The following is a 20,487-nucleotide window of genomic DNA, read 5'->3' on the forward strand; positions in this document are numbered from 1 at the left end:
TATGAATAATAAATAAATAAATAAACAGTCTAACTAAGGTGCCCCCAAGAAGAAAACAACACTGCCACCGATACTGAGAAGGAAAGTCATTCATATCCAGAGAGCAAATCCTACTGCTTCCTAGCACTGAGGATGTTTCCTAGTTGGGTCATGAAACCTACCAAGTTCAGAGAGCACCAAGGACTCCACAGTCCTCCTCCTCCCCCCTCCTCTTCCCAAACCCCACTCCCTTCTAGCACTGAGGATGTTCCCTAGTTGGGTCATGAAACGTCTGCAAGAAAACAGCCAAGCTCCGAGAGCACCAAGGCCTCTTGAACCCTGAACTACCAAGAGTTTCTTCTCCTGGGAAGTCCAGCCTTTGGCCACCAGATGTAACCTGGTCCCACCTCTCTCTCGAGAACCAACTCCCAGTTCCTGCTTTCAAAACAACTAAGACTCCAAGACCAGCTAAGACAGCTTGTTCTTCTTCTTCCAAACCGTTTACAGCCAGCCCGAAAATCCTTCGTGCACAATGTCAAAATCCTCTTGTGTGTAATTGGAACTCAGCCGGCTGCTCAACCGTCACCGGCAGCCCTTCAAATTCTACAGACATTTAAAATCCTGTCATGATGTTTTTTTCCTCCTCGTGGCTAAACAGGCCCATTTCTTTCCATCTTTCTTTATCCCACAGAAGACGTTTGCAGAGGATCAGAGGCCAGAGGCCAATGTGGATTAAGCCAGGGGTCTCCAACCTTGGCAACTTTAAGACTTGTTCTGGAACTCCCAGAATTCCTCAGCCAGCTTTGCTGGGAATGGAAGTCCACAAGTCTTAAAGTTGCCAAGGTTGGAGACCCCTGGATTCAACCACCAAGGATCTCCAGATCTGCAGGGCCTGACTGGGTCACCCCTTCAACTCCTGAGGCCCAAGGTCTCTTCTGCAGCCTTCCAAGTAAAATTGGCCTGGAGGTCCCAGAGAAGACCTCCACAGCGGCATAAGCAATTGGGGTGGGTTGTTTCCTGACCTGGGCTGCTCGTATGTGTGTTTTTGGGTGTGTTGTATCTGTGTAAATACTGTGGCAGTCTCCTGGCCAAGAGCAAACTACTTGGATCAGACTCAAGTACCTTATATATTCATCAAATTATTTATCAACCTGGAATTAAGGAGAAACTTCCTAACAGGGAGGACAATTAAGCAGCAGAACTGCTTGCCACCAGAAGTACTGGGTACTCCATCACTGGAAGTTTTTAAGAAGAGACTGGACAGTCACTTCTCTGAAATGGCATAAGGTCTCCTGCTTGAGCAGAGGGTTGACCTCCAAGGTCCCTTCCACCCCTACTCTGATTGATTGATTGATTGATTGATGGCCTACAAAGGCAAGAGGTGTGAAAAGGTAACCACATTTAGCAAGATGCAAACTGTTTAATGCAACCAACGTACTTTACAGGGAGTGGGGAAGGGAAAAAGCAGCCCTTGACATACGACCAAAACTGGGACTGTGGCTAAGCAAGATGTTTGTTAAGTGAGTTTTACAACTTTTGCCACGGTCGTTAAGTGGATCGCTGCAGATGTTAAGAGACTCACTTGGTCATTAAATGCAAATGGTTCACCCCTTTGACTGAGTTTGTTGGAAGCCGGCTTGGAAGCTGCAAAACGGGAATGTGTGACCCCAGGAAGCTGCAACTGTCATCAATAAGCATTCAGAGTTTGATCATGTGACCAGGAGGGAAAGCTGCAGTCACATGTTTCAGTGCACAATGGCTAAACCTATGGTTGTAAATTGAGGACTATCTGCAAAGGGTCACCAAGGAGAAGAAGGGAGACTTTTACCCAGTTCCCAAATGGGTAAAACTCCAACACTTGCAGGAATGTGGGCTGGCAAAGCAGGCGAAATCTCAGTCTAAACACACCTATTTTAACAGAATAACGGAGTTGCAAGGGACCTTGGAGGTCTTCTGGAGCTCTCGAGCAGGGGACCCCTCCCTGTTTGAGACTAGTGGATGTCCAATTTCTTCTTGAAAACCTCCAGTGTTGGAGTGAGTACCCACAACTTTTAGAAGGAAGCTGTTCCACTGGTTGATTGTTCTCAAATTTCTCCTTAATTCTTGGTTGCTTCTCTCCTTGATTAGCTTCCACCCGTTGCTTCTTGTCTGGCCTTCAGGTGCTTTGGAGAATAGGAGGACCCCTCCTCACTGTGGCAGCCCCTCAAGTATCGGAAGACTGCTCTCATGTCTCCCCTGGTCCTTCTCTTCACTAGAATAGCCAGGCCCAGTTCCTGCAATCGTTCATCGTATCTTTTATCCCCCAGTCCTCTAATCATCCTGGTTGCTCTTCTCTGCACTCCTTCTAGAGTCTCCACATCTGTTTAATATCATAGTCACCAAAACTGGATGTAATATTCCAAGTGTTGATTTATCTTTAGAAAGCGATACTGGAACTTCACATGATCTCAATTCGCTCCCTCTGTTGATGCCGCCTGTGACTGCATTGGCCTTTTTGGCAGCTGTAGCAAAAAAGGGGTCACCCCAGAAGGCTTGGTGGCCACCAGGGCTTTGGCGAAAGGGTGGGGTGTCAGCGATGGGCGGGCGGGAGGAGAGCCAGAGAGGGGTTACGCAGGGTGAGCAGAGGACAGATTGGCTCCTTCCAGTTGCCAACAGCTGCTTGATCCACTCTGGGCTAAGAACGGCTGATGGAGGCAGGAACCGGAGAGGCTGGGATGAACTTCAGAGGGGAACCGGAGCGTCTCCGGGGACTGCCCAATTAGAGGGGATTGGCTGCGCCAGGAAGGCCGCCAGTTCCTGGCACGAGGCCTGGGACAGCGGAGGCTTTAGAAGCGAGATTGGATTGCTGGAAGATGATGCAGCAAATTAGTTTGAAATGGGGAGACAGCAAAAGAAAACAGGAATGGGGGGTTGATTGATGTACTCTCCCCATCGTGCCATCTTCGGTCACTCTGGGGCACTTCTGTCCCAAGAGGGATGGTGGGATAAGCTGTCTCCTTCCTCAGCAGCAATAGCAGGACCCTCCCACCCACCCACCCACTTACCCACCCAGGGAACCCTGTGGGAGGCTGACGTCTCAGAGCCATGGAAGCTAGCGGGATGCTTTTGGGAAGTGACAGTGTCCTTCTATCCTGCCCTTGTGAGACCACAATTGGAATATTGCATCCAGTTCTGGTCACCAGGATATAGAAAAGGTGTTCAGACTCTGGAAAGAGTGCAGAGAAGAGCAACAGAAATGATTAGGGGGCTGGAGAGTAAAATGAAGAATAGTTGCTGGCATTGGGTATGTCTAGTCCAGTAAAAAGAAGGACCAGGGGTGACATGATAGCATGTCTTCCAATATTTGAGAGGCTGCCCCAAAGAAGACGGAGTCAAGCTATTCTCCAAAGCACCTGAGGGCAGGACAAGAAGCAAAGGATGGAAACCAATCAAGGAGAGAAGCAACTGAGAACTAAGGAGAAATTTCCTGACAGTGAGAACAATTAACCAGTGGAACGGCTTGCCACCAGAAATTGTGGATGCTCCACCACTGGAGGCTTTTAAGAAGTGATTGAACAACTATTTGTCTGAAATGGTATAGGGTCCAGCCATAGCTTTTTATGCAGTGCCTCATCTAAGCCACAGTCAAGGTGAAATGGCATTGCAACTATGCTCCCTGGTACTTAGTTGGGGGGAAAAGGCCGGTGCCCTTCTCTGGCTACTGACCCCCCTGTGGCTCAGAGGCCCCCGAAGACTGTGGAAGGAGCATCTGTCAAGTCATTTATGCTTGACCCAATTTGGGGGTGGAAAATACCCACAAACTCTTTTCACACAAGGCCACATCTGTGCTGAATCGTACAAGAGAGACACAGCATGCTTTGGGTCCAGTCACTTTGAAATGCCGAGTTTGCATGCTGAGGTTGGAGTTGGTGGGTGCCCATGGAAGGGTCCTCTTTGAGGGCAGGGCAGGCTCTTAGCCCAGGGCCCCAACTGCCAACCGGGTCCCCTCTTTGCACTGGTTTGCCTGCTGGCCGCTCTGTGCGGGAGCCCAGGAAGGGGCTGCTGGGAAGGGCTCCACTCTTACCAGTAAGACCAAAACTCCCCTTGACAACTTGCTGGGGGAGCTGGTTTTATTTACCTACTTGGCTGGCTTTCCCTGCTTGTTTGCAACTGAGAATGGAAAACAAGAACAACGAAACGTCCACAAGAAAACAACCAAGCCCAGAGAGCACCGAGGGCCCTTTAAAGCAGGGCTCTCCAACCTTGGCAACTTTAAGCCTGGAGGACTTTCAACCCCCAGAATTCCCCAGCCAGCTTGCTGGGAACTTGGAGTCCACCAGGCTTAAAGTTGCCAAGGTTGGAGACCCCTGCTTTAAACAACGACGACACTTCTCATCCAAGAAGCTTCTGAAGAAGCTTCTTGGATCAGAAGCGAAATGTTTTCAAAGAAAAAACAACAACACCACGGATGTCCAGTTGCCTTTTGAAACAAATACACCTTTGGGACAATCATGGCCTGGATGATTGAGACCCTCCATAGACCCAGACCCTGCAAGAGAGGAGCCTTAATTCCTGCTTCTCTTGCCTCCCCCCCACCCACTCCCCCATCTGAGCAAGACCATCTCGCTTGTTTTGGCAGGAGATGCCGATTCCCCCGAGGGGGCCTGTGTTTGGAGCATTTCCACTCTGTTCCACTCTCCTGGGCTATTTCTCGTTTCTTGTCAAAATTTACCAAGTGCGTAATTGTTTAAACAGCACGAACAAGGGTGTGTGTGTGTGTGGGGGGGAGAGCCAGAATTCTCCCAGGTCTGCCTGATGGTAGGAAGGGAACCTACCCGGATTTGGGGTGAAGGCAAGGAGAAGCTTTGGGCGGGGGGTGGGGGAACCCTTGCTCTGCTCTGCAGGTTTCATGCTTCCTTGCCATCTTCTGCTCTCCAGGTTCTCCATGAGCTTCCCAGGGGCCTCTGGGAAGAACGTCTGGCCGAGGAGGAAGACTCCGGGATGCTTTGAGAAGGCTTGTGGTTCTCCTGGTGGCCCTCAAGGGTTGGGTGTGAACATCTCAGTAGACAAAGGTGGACAAACGTCTATGGAGGTTCACAATCATCCAGGTCATGGTTGTCTCAAAGAGGTCCCCCTCCCCCCACACCCACAAAAGGCAACTGGACTTTCTTTGAAAATGTTTCACTTCTCATCCAAGAAGCTTTTTCAGAACTGAAGAACCTTCTGGGATGAGAAGTGAAACATTTTCAAAGAAAACATCAAGAAAGGGAAGTCTGCAAGGATCTGGAGCCCAATGAAAAGGTCTTCCGAAGGCCAAATTCCTGGAGACCAGCTCCGTATTCCTAGATGTCCCTCGGGGAGCCCCAGTTCAAGTATAACCATCCCAAACAGGTTCTCCTACAGTAGACAGGGTCACCCTGGCCACTTCCAGAATGTAACTAGCCAGAGAGAGGGGCTCTGCTGCCATTTTCCTGTAAAGAAATCTCCCACCGATCATTAGAAAATCTCTCCCACTTCATGGGGCCTATTTGTAGCAGCTGCCCAAACACGGAACTCTTTCCGAGGCCTCCCTTGTGCGTTTCTGCACACAGAACAGAGAGAGATCCATTCACTGAGCTGATCAATTTTCCTCTTGGGGGGTGGGGAGGAGATCTGGTGCTCCGGCTCTTTTCATTTATTAACTTGTATTGTGATGGCTGGCTGATAAATCACCACAATTTTCTTTCCAAGGAACTAAGAAGGAAAAAGGAAGAGTGCAGAGAAGAGCAACAAAGATGACCAGGGGTCTGGAAACTAAAAAGAGCCTGGTGGTGCAGCAGACTAATAGCCTGTTATTAACATTCAGCTGCCTGCAATTACTGCTAGTTCGAATCTCCCCAGGCTCAAGGTTGACTCAGCCTTCCATCCTTTCTAAGGTAGGTTAAATGAGGACCCAGTTGTGAGGGCAATAAGCTGACTTTGTATAAATATACAAAAGTATGCTTAACACACTGTAAGCCACCCTGAGTCTCCAGAGAAGGGCTGCATATAAATCAAAATTAAAAAAAAAAAAACCAAAAAAAAAAAAAACCCAGGATGGGATGAATGATTGAGGGAACTAGGTCAATCTATCCTATGGAAGAGAAGGACTAAGGGGGGCATAATAGCAGTCTTCCAATAATTGAGTGGCTGCCCCAAAGAAGAGGGGGTCAACCTGCTCTCTAAAGCACCTGAAGGCAGGACAAGAAACAGCGGATGGAAACCAACGAAGGAGAGAAGCAACCTGGAATTAAGGAGAAACTTCCTAACGGTGAGAACAATCAGCCAGTGGAACAGCTTGCCACCAGAAGCTGTGGGTGCTCCATCACTGGAAGTTTTTACAAAGAGTTTGGACAACCATTTGTCTGAAATGGTGTAGGGTTTCCTGCTTGAGCAGAGGGTTGGACTAGAAGACCTCCAAGGTCCCTCCCAGTCCCATGATTCGATGTTCTAATACCAAGAAGCAGAATCTTTTCTTCTTTTTCCTCCCAGTTCCCCCCTGAAGAAAACAGCTCCCCATTTCTAACTGCCCTCCCTTTAGGCGCCCCCAAACCCCCTTCTCTCTCTCACACACACACCCGTCCCACCCCACCTCCATCACTGGGGGCAGTCATCATTGCTACGACTTGTTTTGAAGATGGGCACCTATGTAAGTTTTTTTAAAAATAAAAATTGAATGAAATAAATAATGGTGGCTTTTGGCAGCTTTGTGGGAGGGAAGGAAGCCACTGCGCAGGCATGTGTGATTGTGTGTGTTTGTGTTATGCAGCTCTCTGGGACGTCCATGCAGCAAAGATAAAGGAGCATCCAGAAGAGGACAAAAAGCTGTCCCTTCCTAAGGAGCCTCTTGCCCTTCTCTCTCACTGTCTCTCTCTCTCTCCATCCATCCCTCTCCCCTCTCTCTGTCTCTCTCTCTTTCTCCCCCCTCCCCCCTCTCTGTCTCTCTCTCTCCATCCCTCCCTCCCTCCCCTCCTCTCTGTCTCTCTCTCTCCATCCATCCCTCTCCCCTCTCTCTGTCTCTCTCTCTTTCTCCCCCCTCCCCCCCTCTCTGTCTCTCTCTCTCCATCCCTCCCTCCCTCCCTCCCCTCCTCTCTGTCTCTCTCTCTCCATCCATCCCTCCCTCCCCTCCTCTCTGTCTCTCTCTCTCCATCCATCCCTCTCCCCTCTCTGTCTCTCTCTCTTTCTCCCCCCTCCCCCCTCTCAGTCTCTCTCTCTCCATCCCTCCCTCCCTCCCTCCCCTCCTCTCTGTCTCTCTCTCTCCATCCATCCCTCCCTCCCCTCCTCTCTGTCTCTCTCTCTCCATCCATCCCTCTCCCCTCTCTCTGTCTCTCTCTCTTTCTCCCCCCTCCCCCCTCTCTGTCTCTCTCTCTCCATCCATCCCTCTCCCCTCTCTCTGTCTCTCTCTCTTTCTCCCCCTCCCCCCTCTCTGTCTCTCTCTCTCCATCCATCCCTCCCTCCCCTCCTCTCTGTCTCTCTCTCTCCATCCATCCCTCTCCCCTCTCTCTGTCTCTCTCTCTCTTTCTCCCCCCTCCCACCCTCTCTGTCTCTCTCTCTCCATCCATCCCTGCATCCAGAGGGAAGGAGTCCAGGAGGAGCTGGGGAGGGGGGCGTTCTGTGGGGCAAAGGCTGGGGTTGGGGCTGGGGAGAGCTGGGACTGTTTTCCCTTCCCCAAGGCAACTCTGTCTGTGCACCATGGGACTGTGGGTGCATCTGCTGAGCACATGTGCAGGCCGCACCCCCCTCTCTCATTTTTCAACCCAGCTGCAATTTTTGACATCCTGTTTACCTTTTCGGAAGACATTTAAATTCCTGTGGAAAAATAAATGACACAACAGAGCTGAACTCCTAATGGATTTGCCCCCCTTCAGTAAAGATCTATGTGGGCTGCTTGGTGGTGCAGATGGCTGACTCAGGGATCACGACTGAACCCCCCCCCGCCCCCTGCATTCTTCCCAGTGGCCTAACCTTCTGAACCATATTAATACATGGCTTATTGCCCTGGGATGAATGAATGCTGTATTCTGAGGAAGTGGGGTTCAAAATCTCTGCCACCTCTGGGTGCTAAGAATCTATTTCGGAATCCACCATTTATGTGTCTGTCCCTTTAAAAGAATTTTCCTGGGTGTGGTCAGAGCCACTCGTGAATAGCTAAAGCCAGCAACTTCATTGTCTACCACCCGTGTTACAAGAATCTGCCCAGAATCTGCTGTTTTCCCCTGGAAACTCCCAGAGAAGCTTCATGGATCTTGAGGAAAGCTGAGCTTATGCCGCTTGCAGCTGTGCGAGGATTTCAAGCTACACCCTCGTTTAACTCCTGTAAGTGAGTTGCGCCTGATTTAAAGCAAAAAAACCTAATGTTGTTAAATGAAGAATGCAGTCATTTACGTGAATCCGGCTTCTCCCATTGACTTTGCTTGTCAGATGTCTGCTGGGAACATTGGTGATCACGTGACCAAGGGGGGAGACCACTGTCACAAGTACATGCCAGTTGCAAGCACCTGAATCTTGATCTTGTGACTATGAGGATGCCACGACAGTCATAACTGGAAGGACCGGTCGTAGGTCATTTTTTCGATGTTGTAATGCTGACTGGTCACTGAAGAAATGGCAGATGCTACCTGTATCCTTAACTGTCTTTCCCCTCCAAAAAGACCCCATCAACAATCCTTATAAGAAACAGAGGCAAAAACACACCCTCCCTTCCTCTCTGCTCTGCTCCACATGGGGCACATTTTTAAACAGCTTCTGCCTCTCCTTTCTGGAGTTTCTTCTCCTCCGAAGGAGAAAGTTCCAGAGTTATAATTTGTTTACATATCTTAGCAGAATCTGCATGTAAAACAACAGATCCCCAGAGATCTGTGCCTGGAATCAGGCGCACATTTTCATGTAGGCTTCGGAATGTACTGTAAACAAGAATCAGGCCGAAAGGAACTTCACGCTTGAAGCCAACAAACATGTCCAGGGAAATCAGCCCCCTCCCTCAGCGCCCCCCCCTCCAGGGAAGATGCCTCTGCAAGCGACAAGGAGGGAACCTGTGAAGGGCACGTGGGCATCAGATGGAATGACAGAATCACAGAGTTGGAAGGAACCTTGGAGGTCTTCTAGTCCAACCCCCTGCTCAGACAGGAGATCCTGTATACGTATAATTTCAGACAAGTGGTTATCCAGTCTCTTCTTAAAAATCTCCAGTGTTCGAGCACCCACAACTTCTGGAGGCAAATCATCCCCCTGATTAATTGACAGAACAACAGAATAACGGAGTTGGAGGGGACCTTGGAGGTCTTCTAGTCCAGCAGTCCCCAACCCTTTTGACACCAGGACCTCTTTCACGGAAGATACGTTTTCCACCAACTGGGGGTTGGGGGAGATGGTTTCAGTTTTGCTCACTCCCCCACTGCTCACCTCCAGCTGTGTGGCCTAGTCTCTGGCCCTGGGGTTGGGGACCACTGATCTAGTCCAACCCCCTCCTCAAAAAGAAGACCTTCTACCATTCCAGGCAAGTGGCTGTCCAATCTTTTCTTGAAGACCTCCAGTGATGGAGCACCCCAACTTCTGGAAGCAAGCTATTCCACCAATTAACAGAATCACAGAGTTGGAAGGGACCTTGGAGGTCTTCTAGTCCAACCCCTTGCTTGTACAGGAGACCTGGCCTATTCCATTTCAGACAAATGGTTATCCAACATCTTCTTAAAACTCCCCAGTGATGGACCCTCCGCAACTTCTGGAGGCAGGCTGTTCCACTGATGAATAGTTCTCACTGTTAGGAAGTTTCTCCTTGGTTCGAGGTTGCTTCTCTCCTTGATTAGTTTCCACCCATTGCTTCTTGTCCTGCCCTCAGGGGCTTTGGAGAAGAGGTTGACCCCACCTCAAAGATGCTATCATGTCACCCCTGGTCCTTCTTTTCATCAGACTAGACATACCCAGTTCCGTCAACAGTTCTTTATATTTTAGCCTCCAGGCCCCTAACCATTCTTGCTCTTCCTTGCACTCTTTCCAGAGTCTCAACATCGTTTTTTATACAGTATTTGCAGAGAAAGCAAGTGTCTTTACCACCCACAAGGTTGTTGCAGCCTTGCCAACCGCAACCGGAGTGCCAAAATCAGTTCTGAGCTCAGTTCTGGAAGACTTAAAAGAGGCGCCCAACTCAGTTGCCCCTGGAGTCCAGCCCAGGGACACAGTTAGGCGCAACTGAGGTGTGCGCTTCCTTTGATGTTTAAATGGGCTGGACTGGGGGGGAGCACATCAGGCTGCCCGCCCAGGACCCAAACCACCGGAAGCCAAATGTGTGGCTCATTTTTCTCCCCCCCCCCCCCACCATCTCTGGATTTCTTTCTAGCTTGGCGGGCTTGTTTTGCTGTTGCTTGGCTTTTTCCATGTCACTTTCTGTCAAACAGCCCACATTTTCCTCCTCGGCTGCCAGCTCTTTAGTGACAGATTGGCAGGTTGGAGGGAGGGAGGTGACGGGGAAGGGAGAACGTCCAGCCGAGACTCTCCCTGGCTGCCGAGGGTGTCAGCCTTCCCGGCCCTGGAAGCGATGCTGGCTTCCCCTGCAGCAATGAGACCCACATGATGGGGGAGGAAGGGCAGGGGTGGGGGCTGCATCCAGCTCCTCTGCCAAAGAGTTCATGGGGGGGGGGGCTTCAGAATTGCAGAACAAGTCAGGGGAGGAGCAGGAAGGAGAGCAGGCGAGGGTGGAAGCAACTCCGAGACCAGCTGGGTCCTCTCTGCAGCAGACAATCCATCCCAATTCTGAAGCACAAATGCCCTGCCTCTGAGCAGGGAGAACAGAACAGAACAGAACAGAACAGAACAGAACGGGAACAGGAACGGGAACAGGATCAGGAACAAGAAATGGAATGGGAATGGGAATGGGAATGGGAAGGGAAGGGAAGGGAAGGGAAGGGAAGGGAAGAGAAGAGAAGAGAAGAGAAGAGAAGAGAAGAGAAGAGAAGAGAAGAGAAGAGAAGAGAAGAGAAGAGAAGAGAAGAGAATTCTTTATTGGCCAAGTGTGATTGGATACACAAGGAACTTGTCCCTGGTACAAAAGCTCACAGTGTACTTGCATGTTATGTAGACTAGAACAGAAGAGAAGAGAAGAGAAGAATGGGACGGAATGGAACAGAACAGAATAGAATAAAATATTTTATTTGGCTAAGTCTGACTAGACACACAAGGAATTTGTCTCCATGTGCAGAAGCTCTGTACATGCAAAGCAACGGAGTAATCATCATCATCATCATCATAATACTGTAATACCAAGTAGAACGGTAGTAAAGTAGTAACAAAGATGAGAAGGATAAATAATAATACTACAGCCATAGTACAAGGGCAAATATACTGTGGGAATTCCTTGTTCAGCAGAGCGATGTCACGAGGGAAAAAAACTATTGCTGCATTTAGTTCTTTTGGCGTGCAATGCCCCATATAGCGGCATCCCGAGGGGAGGAGTTGAAACAATTTATGTCCGGGATGTGAGAGGTCTTCAGCTATCTTCTCAGCCCTCCTTCTGACCCATGCGGTATAGAGGTCTTCTATGGAAGGCAGCCTGGTTGCCATTGTAAATCTGGAATTTGGCCGGATCTGGAGCAAAAGTAAACCTGGAAAGCTCTGGGGAAGAGACCTTCGTAGGGCCTCTCCGAGGGTCCCTCCCCAGCCTGATTTCCAAGGGGGATTGCCAACCCCTTTTCTTGCAAGGAAGTGACCCCAAAGGCTGCCTCTTAAGGCTCTGGCTAGTTTGGGGGAAATCCCAGGAGCTGAATCTGAACGGGGACAAACGGGGCCAGCCAGAGCACGTCAGCTGTGATCCAGGAGCTGTCCTTGGTGCTGGGTTAGGTCCAGGTTGGCCGTTGGCTGAGGATGAGATCTGGAAGGAAGTAACATGCTTTGCTATGTAAGGGACCAGCTTATCTGAAGAATCAACCCACCCAGATTTCATTGATCTGTTATTTTTATTTATTACATTTGTTTGCTGCCCATCTAGTTTCAAAGTGAATCTGGGTGGCTTACAGTATAAAAAACTTCAAAATCATCAAATACAAATATACCCAATAAAATCACTATACAAATAGAATAAAATCATTGGCAAAAGATGGAGAAGGGGGCAGCCAGATCCATGGGGGTGGAGAGAGTTGAGGTTAGCTCTTAATTAACCAGCTTCAGTCCAAACATATGAAGAACGGTTGCAGGAATTGGGTATGTCTATTCTAACGAAGAGAAGGACTAGAGGTGACATGATAGTTGTCTTCCAAAATTTAGGGGCTGCTACATAGAAGAGGGGTTCCACCTAGTCTCCAAAGCACCTGAAGGCACCAGAAACAATGGGTGGGAACTAATCAGGCACAGAACCAGCCTAGAATTAAGGAGAAATTTCCTGACGGTGAGAAGAATTAACCGGTGGAATGACTTCCCTCCAGAGGTTGTGGCTGCTCCATCACTGGAGGTTTTTAAGAAGAGATTGGACAGCCATTTTTCTACAATGGTATAAGGTCTCCTGCTTCAGCAGAGGGTTGGACTAGAAGACCTCTGAGGTCCCCTCCAACTCTCTTATTCTACGTTCTATGTTCCCTTCTTCCAGGCATGCCTAAAATGACAGACATCTCCACAGACTTTCTAGAACCAGGACAGTCATGCAGCAAACCAAGAACAGTTTGTTGCAGAAAAGCCATTATGAAAGAATTCTAGCAACTCTTGAGTATGAGAACCAAGCTCTGTGTTGCCTCCTCCTCTTGCCACACTTTTCAATGGACTGATGGACCCTCCATTGGGTGGGAAGCTCAGTTTGTTTCTGCCTTTGATTTTGGCAAAGGTTAGAACTGGTAGCAGGTTGTGTGAAAACTCACTCTTACACCAACTGGCATCCAAGAAAGACAGCACAACAATGGAAGCTTCCTAAGTCTCTCTTCCTAGTCATCTGGCTGAGCTGACTCTTGAAAGTTGTGCTGCATTTCACAAAAGAGTCTGGTATTAATCACGCCTTAGGAGGGAGCGTGTGTGTCTGTATTAAATTAGCATTCTGCCCATTAGAGTCAATTACTTTGAAAATGCCTCACCTAACTAGCGGCATGCAGACTTAAGTGCATTACCGTCTCCAGGAGCCCAATCTTGTCCTTAAGAGTCCTCTGCTGGCAGGCGAGTGCTGGAACGATCTTGCCCTAATGCAAATCAGACCTTGATGCCCCCTAAGAGAAGGGGGAGAGGGCAGCCTCTTCGAAGACAGGCCAAGGGTCAGAGGCAAAATCTTGGGGCTACAAAGAGGACAACAGAGCCCCCAGAAGTGGTTGGGGGTTCCTTGGCATCCTGGTGGCATAGTAGCAAAATTCACTTTATCCCCCTCCCACTTATCACCCATTGAAATTTGCGTTGCACACCACGCAGACGAGGACAAATTGTGCCTTGCAAAGATCGCTTGGAGATGGGAGTTACATCCAATGTAATCTACTGGATCCCCTGCGTGGATTGTCCTTGTGACTATGTAGGACAGATGTGGAGGAAGCTAACAATCAAATTGCAAGAACACAAGCGAGCAGTTAGACGAGGAGACCCAAACTCATTGGTAGTCTCATAATGCAACGAACAAGGACACACGTTCAATTTTGCAGCTACAAAGATTGTTGGCCAAACAGGGACAAAAATAACCAGGGAAATGATAGTCTGGGAAACAGGTCCGTCATTGGTCAACAGAGTGCTAATTTACCACCAGCTGATCAAGTACTTAGGAGACAAGGGCAGCACAAGGAAACAACAGTCAATAACTCAACACCCCAATCAACAACTAAAAAGCAACACACAGTAGGTACGTATAAATACCACAAACCGAATAGTTCAAAGCACACACTCTGCTAGAGAGAAATTCCCTGAGGATGGGCTCCAGAACAAGTCCGAAAGCTCGGAAGACAAAACCGCTGGTCCCGGTGACCAACCCAGATTGGATCCTGCAACATTATCCCGGGACACGTAGATTCATCTTCATTCATTGAAACTTTTGCTCAGCAATAAGGTACCATTTTTATCTGGTCACAGCACACATGAAAAGGAAGGTAAGTTGGACCTAATTCAAAGTGTTAGCAAGGACTAGTGTGAGGTGTTGAATTGTGTGTAGTAACCATAACATTATCAAACATTATCAAATAATAACCATTACATCATCAAACATTGTCTATATGGGAGTGTAAAATCGTCAAGAAATTCCTCCATAATCACACTGGCATTTCTACCAATGGAGGGACTGGTGGAAACAAAGCAGAAAATGAACAGTGACAAAAGCTTGAGGGTTACTCAATGTGGAATGTAACCACAGAAGCTCAACTGAGTATCAGGTCAGGAGAGCTATGATCACGCCCAAAGTTCATCAGCATTTAAATAAGCTTTGGCAAATATGCTCTCCTCAGATAACACAAACCTACAGAAAAGAAATTCAAGGAGATAATAAGCAATGCAAAAAAGCAATTTTAAGGAACTAATGGCCCATTGACAGCCTTTAAGTACATGCACAAATATAGGCTGCAAAATCCAGATGACCACTAGATGGCAACAAAGGGATACAGAAAACGAACTCTATGCTGCCATCTAGTGATCCTCTGGAATAGTCAATCTGCTACCTTAAATCAGCTGCAGCCAAACAGCTAGGAAAACAGATGGACAAAAGGGCTGCTAAGAAATGCAAATGAAGAGTAAGGAAGCTGTGAAGAAGCTGGATTAATTCTATGCCTCTCTTTTCATTGCAGAAAATGTGGCATTTTGAAATAGACATTTTCTCAAAGAATGTTTGAGGCAGGAAAACAAATAACAGTGACAAGAACTACTTTTCTGGCTGACCAAATCAAAACAATGACATTGCTGAGTGCAGATAAGATCCCTGTGAAATAGAAAATCCAGTTCCTACTATAAACCAACAGGGCCACTCCAATTTTAAAACCGAGATAGAGGAGATGAGAGCATGTTTTAATGTCTCCTCTGAAACGCATCTAGAAAGCCCAGGCTTGCTTTTCCATAACCAGATCTTATGTTTTCAAGAAGAGAATGAGCAGCCTTTTGTCTGAAATGATATAGGGCTGCCTGCCTGCCTGCCTGACCTCCAAGGTCCCTTCCAACTCTGTTATTATTCTGAAGCCTGGCACTCCACAAGTCATCCCATCAACAGATACATCCATCTACAACCCATCTACCAACCCCTCAGAATTCAAATCAACTGCCCAACCAATAGTGGTGGCACCAACTCTCAACCAACCCATGAACCCCGCCCCCACCAGGTCTTCACCCCCCAATGACCCTCATGATGTGACCTCTCCATCACAAAACCCAACACAAGACCCACACCTGACCCCAATGACCCCGACTCTCAACCAAACCATAAACCTCCCCCAACCACCACTTCACCTCCCAATGACCTTCACCTGATGTGATCTCCCCATCACAAGACCCACACCTGATATGACCCATACCTGAACCCTCACAAGATCCATCACAAGACCCATACCTGACATAACTCCTGCATGATAAAATCGCTCAGATTCGGGAAGGCTTGGACTCCGACTGGGTGAGTCCAGGGGAGGAGACGGGGGTAGGTCTTGAAAATATTATCTGGGAAGAGTTTGATCCTGTGGCTCCCGAGGACGTGGACAGGATTCTGGGTAGGATTAGTGCTGCCACATGTTTATTGGACCCGTGTCCCTCCTGGTTGGTACTGGCCTCCCGGGAGGTTACACGAGGCTGGCTCCAGGGGATTATAAATGCTTCTTTGAGTGAGGGTACCTTTCCCCCCACCTTGAAAGAGGCGGTGGTGAGGCCCCTCCTCAAGAAGCCATCCCTGGACCCGGCTATATTAGCTAACTACTGTCCGGTCTCCAACCTTCGCTTTGTAGGCGAAGATTGTTGAGAGTGTGGTGGCACGACAACTTCCCCGGTACCTGGATGAAGCTATCTATCTGGACCCGTACCAGTCGGGCTTCAGGCAGGGGTACAGCACAGAAACGGCATTGGTCGCATTGGTGGATGATCTCTGGAGGGCTCGGGACAGGGGTTGCTCCTCTGTCCTGGTCCTATTAGATCAGCGGCTTTTGATACCATCGACCATGGTATCATACTGCAGCAGTTGAGGGGGTTAGGAATAGGAGGCACCGTGCTACGGTGGTTCTCCTCCTTCCTCTCCGACCGTTCGCAGTTTGTGTTGGCAGGGGGGCAGAGGTCGACCTTGAGGCGCCTCACGTGGGGGGTGCTACAAGGGTCGGTCCTCTCGCCCCTTCTGTTCAACATTTATGTGAAGCCGCTGGGTGAGATCATCCGTGGTTTTGGGGTGAGAGTCCATCAGTACGCTGATGACACTCAGTTGTACATCTCCACCCCAGGCCACCCCAATGATGCCCTTGATGTGATGTCTCGCTGCCTGGAGGCCGTGCGGGTCTGGATGGGGAGAAATAGGCTAAGACTCAACCCTTCCAAGACCGAATGGCTGTGGCTTCTGGCGTCCCGATATAGTCAGCTGGTGCCATCGCTGACTATTGGGGATGAATCTTTACCCCCCACAGAGAGGGCTCGCAATCTGGGTGTCCTCCTGGATGCACAGCTGTGTTTAGAAGAACATATGACGGCCGTGGCCAGGGGGGCCTTTTATCAGGTTCACCTGATCCGCCAGTTGCGGCCCTTTTTGGACCGGGACACTTTGCGCACGGTCACTCACGCCCTTGTCACCTCCCGTCTGGACTACTGCAATGCTCTCTACATGGGGCTCCCCTTGAACAGCACCCGGAGGCTCCAACTGGTCCAGAATGCGGCCGCGCGGGTGGTTATGGGCGCGACTCATTGCGCCCATGTGACACCTCTCCTGCGCGAGCTGCACTGGCTCCCAGTGGTCTTCTGGGTGCGATTCAAGGTGTTGGTTACCACCTTTAAAGAGCTCCATGGCTTAAGACCCGGGTACCTTCGAGACCGACTTCTGATACCAATAGCCTCCCACCGGCCAATTCGCTCCCACAGGGAGGGTCTCCTCAGGGTGCCATCGGCCAAGTTATGTCAGCTGGCGACACCCAGGGAGGGCCTTCTCTGTGGGAGCCCCTGCCCTGTGGAACGAACTGCCCCTGGAAATACATAAGATCTCCGACCTCCGGGTGTTTCGCTGTGCCCTTAAGACCCTGCTGTTCCGCCAGGCCGGGCTATCTATGTAAATGATTTTAAATTGGGTGTTTTAAATTTTGGGTTTTAAATTCGGGCCAAAATTGTTTAATACTTTTAGCTATTTTAAAACTGTTGTTTGTATCTTGTGTTTTTAATTGGCTGTACACCGCCCCGAGTCCTTCGGGAGAAGAGCGGTATATGAATTAAATTATAAATAAATAAACTCATCATAAGACCCATCGCAACACACTCACCTGACATGACCTCCCCATCACAAGACCTACTGACCACATCAAGCCCTTCTAAGTAGAACACTGACGTCCCCTCAACTCCGCTGAAGATGTTACCGAGCCTGGTAACGAAACGTTCAGAAATCAACCCACAAGTTCAGAGAACGAACCTCCACCCTCCTCCTCCACCCAAGCTACAGATATTCACCACTATCGCAATCTCAACTCAGTCCACTAATTATGAGTACATTTACGCACCTAGTTTGTTAGTTGCCCTTTAACAGATTGACAGAGTTGGAAGGGACCTGAAGCAGGTGATAATTCTTCTTGAGTCACTGACTCGTCACACCTCCATGGACCATCTCAAACTCTTCACATGCCCATGGACTGTAGCACGTCAGGCCCACCCATCCCCCACCTTCTCCTAGAGTTTCCCCAAATTCTTCTTCATTGCGCCCATGACCCTATCTAACAATCTCATCCTCTGCTGTCCCCTTCTCTTTTTGCCTTCCATCTTTCCCAACATCAAGGTCTTCTCCAAGGAATCCCCTCTTCTCATTAGGTAGCCACAGTATTTGAGCTTCAGTTTAGACAATAATAAACAACGAAACAACAAAACAAGGGATCTCCAACCTTGGCAACTTTTAAGACTTGCGGACTTCAACTCCCAGAATTCCTCAGCCAGTTTGAAATCCACAAGTCTTAAAGTTGCCAAGGTTGGAGACTCCTGAACTGAAGAATGCACAACATCAGCAGACGCGAGTTTCACAAATTCCAAACAGCCAGGACCCCCTTGTGAATGAGCCCCATGGTACTCACTTCCAACTTTGAGGTTGACTCGATCTCTGAGATGCCACAAAGGCCCCTCGTAGCAGGAGTATTGTCCACTGTGGGAGAGATCCACGTTCCGAAGGAGAAGGTGGGAGCCACTCAGGTGGGAAGCATCCAGATCAGTGCTGTTGGCCGTCCAGGTGACGGGCGTCTCCTGGTCTACTGAGCCACACGGTATCGTCACGTCAGTCCCCAACTGCGCGTAATGGACGTGGGACTCTGGAGTAGAAAGAGAAGGAAATGTTATTTTTTCTCTGTGGGGCAGTGGGTGGGGGAGGTGGACTTATTAGTTTAGCAACAGCAGAAAGTCTAGAGCAGGGGTCTCCAATCTTGGCAACTTTAAGCCTGGTGGACTTCAACTCCCAGAACTCTCCAGCCAGCTTTGCTCTAGACTAGTTTCCCACGTTCAAAAATTGGCACGTAACCAGAGGCCGTTCTCCAACCTCTGTTGCTGCACTACAATTTCTCACGGGACTATGGTTTTTTTTTAATAAAAGATATATTTATTATTATTTTATCAACAGGAATTAAATGCAAAACAGAGAGAAAGATATACACCCAACAGTAACAACAATAAAAATTGTGTACGAAAAAGAAAGAAGAAAAATGACCCAAAGATCAAATACTGTAAATCTAACTCCAGGTGGATGCTCGAAAGAAAATAATAATAATAAAAAAGATAAATTCTCTTCCTGATAAATCATGAAATTGATTGGGGACAATCATATTAACCACTTGACTTTGCTTGTCAGAAGGTCTGAAAAGAATAGCAGCAGTTAAAATGAATGTTCTACCTAGATTTTTATTTTTGTTTCAAATGATTCAGGTGCTTAGAAGTGATAAACAGTTGACGGAATGGCAAAAAGGAGTGAATAAGTTTGTTTGGAATGGGAAAAAGCCAAGAGTTAAACTGAAAATTATGCAAGATGTTCGTGAAAGGGGTGCTGCAACGGTCACAAGTGTGAAAAATAGTCATAACTTGTTTTCAGTGCCGTTGTAACTCTTGACGGTCACATATTAACCAGGTTTCTATTAAATTCTCCTCCTGATAAATCATGGAATTGATACCTGGCAGTTCGAAAGCATGCAAAAAATGCAAGTAGAGAAATAGGCACCACTTTGGTGGGAAGGTAACAGTGCTCCAAGCGCCTTCGGTGTTTAGTCATGCCGGCCACATGACCACGGAGATGTCTTCGGACAGAGCTGGCTCTTCGGCTTTGAAACGGAGATGAGAACCGCCCCCTAGAGTCGGGAACAATTAGCACGCATGTGCGGGGGAACCTTTACCTTTAATCCTATTAACCAGGTTTAAATCAGCCACATCAAAACATGTTTTGAATCCTGCTTCCTAACTTTTCCTGTTTTGATCTCAGCTGGGCTTTGCGGGGATGTCCCTAACCAGCCCACCAAAGGCCAAGGTTGAGTTCAACCCAAGTCCAGGATTGAGAAGATGAGATCCCTCCACCCTCCCGTCCTACATTTCGGTGAACGACAAACCACCAACAGGGAAGAGAAACATCTGGAGGCGGGATAAAGCCATCTGCTGGAGTTTTGTGCTCTTCTTCACCTATCAAAAATGGCAGTGTGTGTGTGTGTGTGTGTGTGTGTGTGTGTCTAAGCGATGCTTTCTTTTAGCAGAAGGGCACACTCAGTTTGCAAGCTGTTTTTTTGCCACTTTCAGGTGGAGGGACTTCCAGAAGCTGTTCTGAAACTCCTGCCTCAATTTGCACATCCAAGCTCTGATTATGATTATCTTTCTGAGGAATCTTTGATGCTCTCTGAGCTGGGCTGTTTTCTTGTAGATGTTTCATTACCCAACTACATAATATCAGTGCTAGAAGGGAGGGGGGTTTGTGGGGGGGGAGGAGGAGGAGGGGAACTGTGGGGTCTTTGGTGCTCTCTGAGCTTGGCGGTTTTCTTGCAGACATTTCATGGCCCAACTAGGTAACATCATCAGTGCTAGAAGGGAGAGGGGTTTATGGGGGGAGGAGGAGGAAGAGGAAGGACTGTGAAGTCCTTGGTGCTCTCTGAGCTTGGTGGGGTTTTTTTGCAGACACTTCCTTGGTGGCTCAATGGTAGAATGCAGCATTGCATGTGTTTATCCCACCTCCAGATATTTCTCTTCCCCGTTGGAGCTTTGTAGCTCACCGAAATGCAGTTCGATCCTGACCGGCTGAAGGTTGACTCAGCCTTCCATCCTTCTGAGGTCGGCAAAATGAGGGCCCAGATTGTTGGGGGCAAGAGGCTGACTTTGGAAACAGCTTAGAGGGGGCTGGAAAGCATTACAAAGTGGTCTATAGGTCTCAGGGCTATTACCCAAGCTAGGTAACATCACCAGTGC

General features: G+C 48.7%; 1 protein-coding gene across 5 annotated transcripts in view; it reads right to left on the reverse strand.

Moving 5' to 3' along the window:
- The window catches only part of CNTFR (ciliary neurotrophic factor receptor), a 320,495-nt gene that overhangs the window by 72,237 nt on the left and 227,771 nt on the right, over positions 1 to 20,487 (reverse strand). For all 5 annotated transcript variants that reach the window (XM_034441950.3, XM_087885461.1, XM_087885460.1 and 2 more), the window contains one exon: positions 18,135 to 18,365. In XM_034441950.3, coding sequence (XP_034297841.2) covers positions 18,135 to 18,365 — 231 coding nt within the window. The remainder of the gene's footprint in view (positions 1 to 18,134; positions 18,366 to 20,487) is intronic.

Source organism: Pantherophis guttatus, chromosome 2 (assembly GCF_059756535.1).
Source record: "Pantherophis guttatus breed Tessera chromosome 2, ASM5975653v1, whole genome shotgun sequence".
Taxonomy (NCBI): domain Eukaryota; kingdom Metazoa; phylum Chordata; class Lepidosauria; order Squamata; family Colubridae; genus Pantherophis; species Pantherophis guttatus.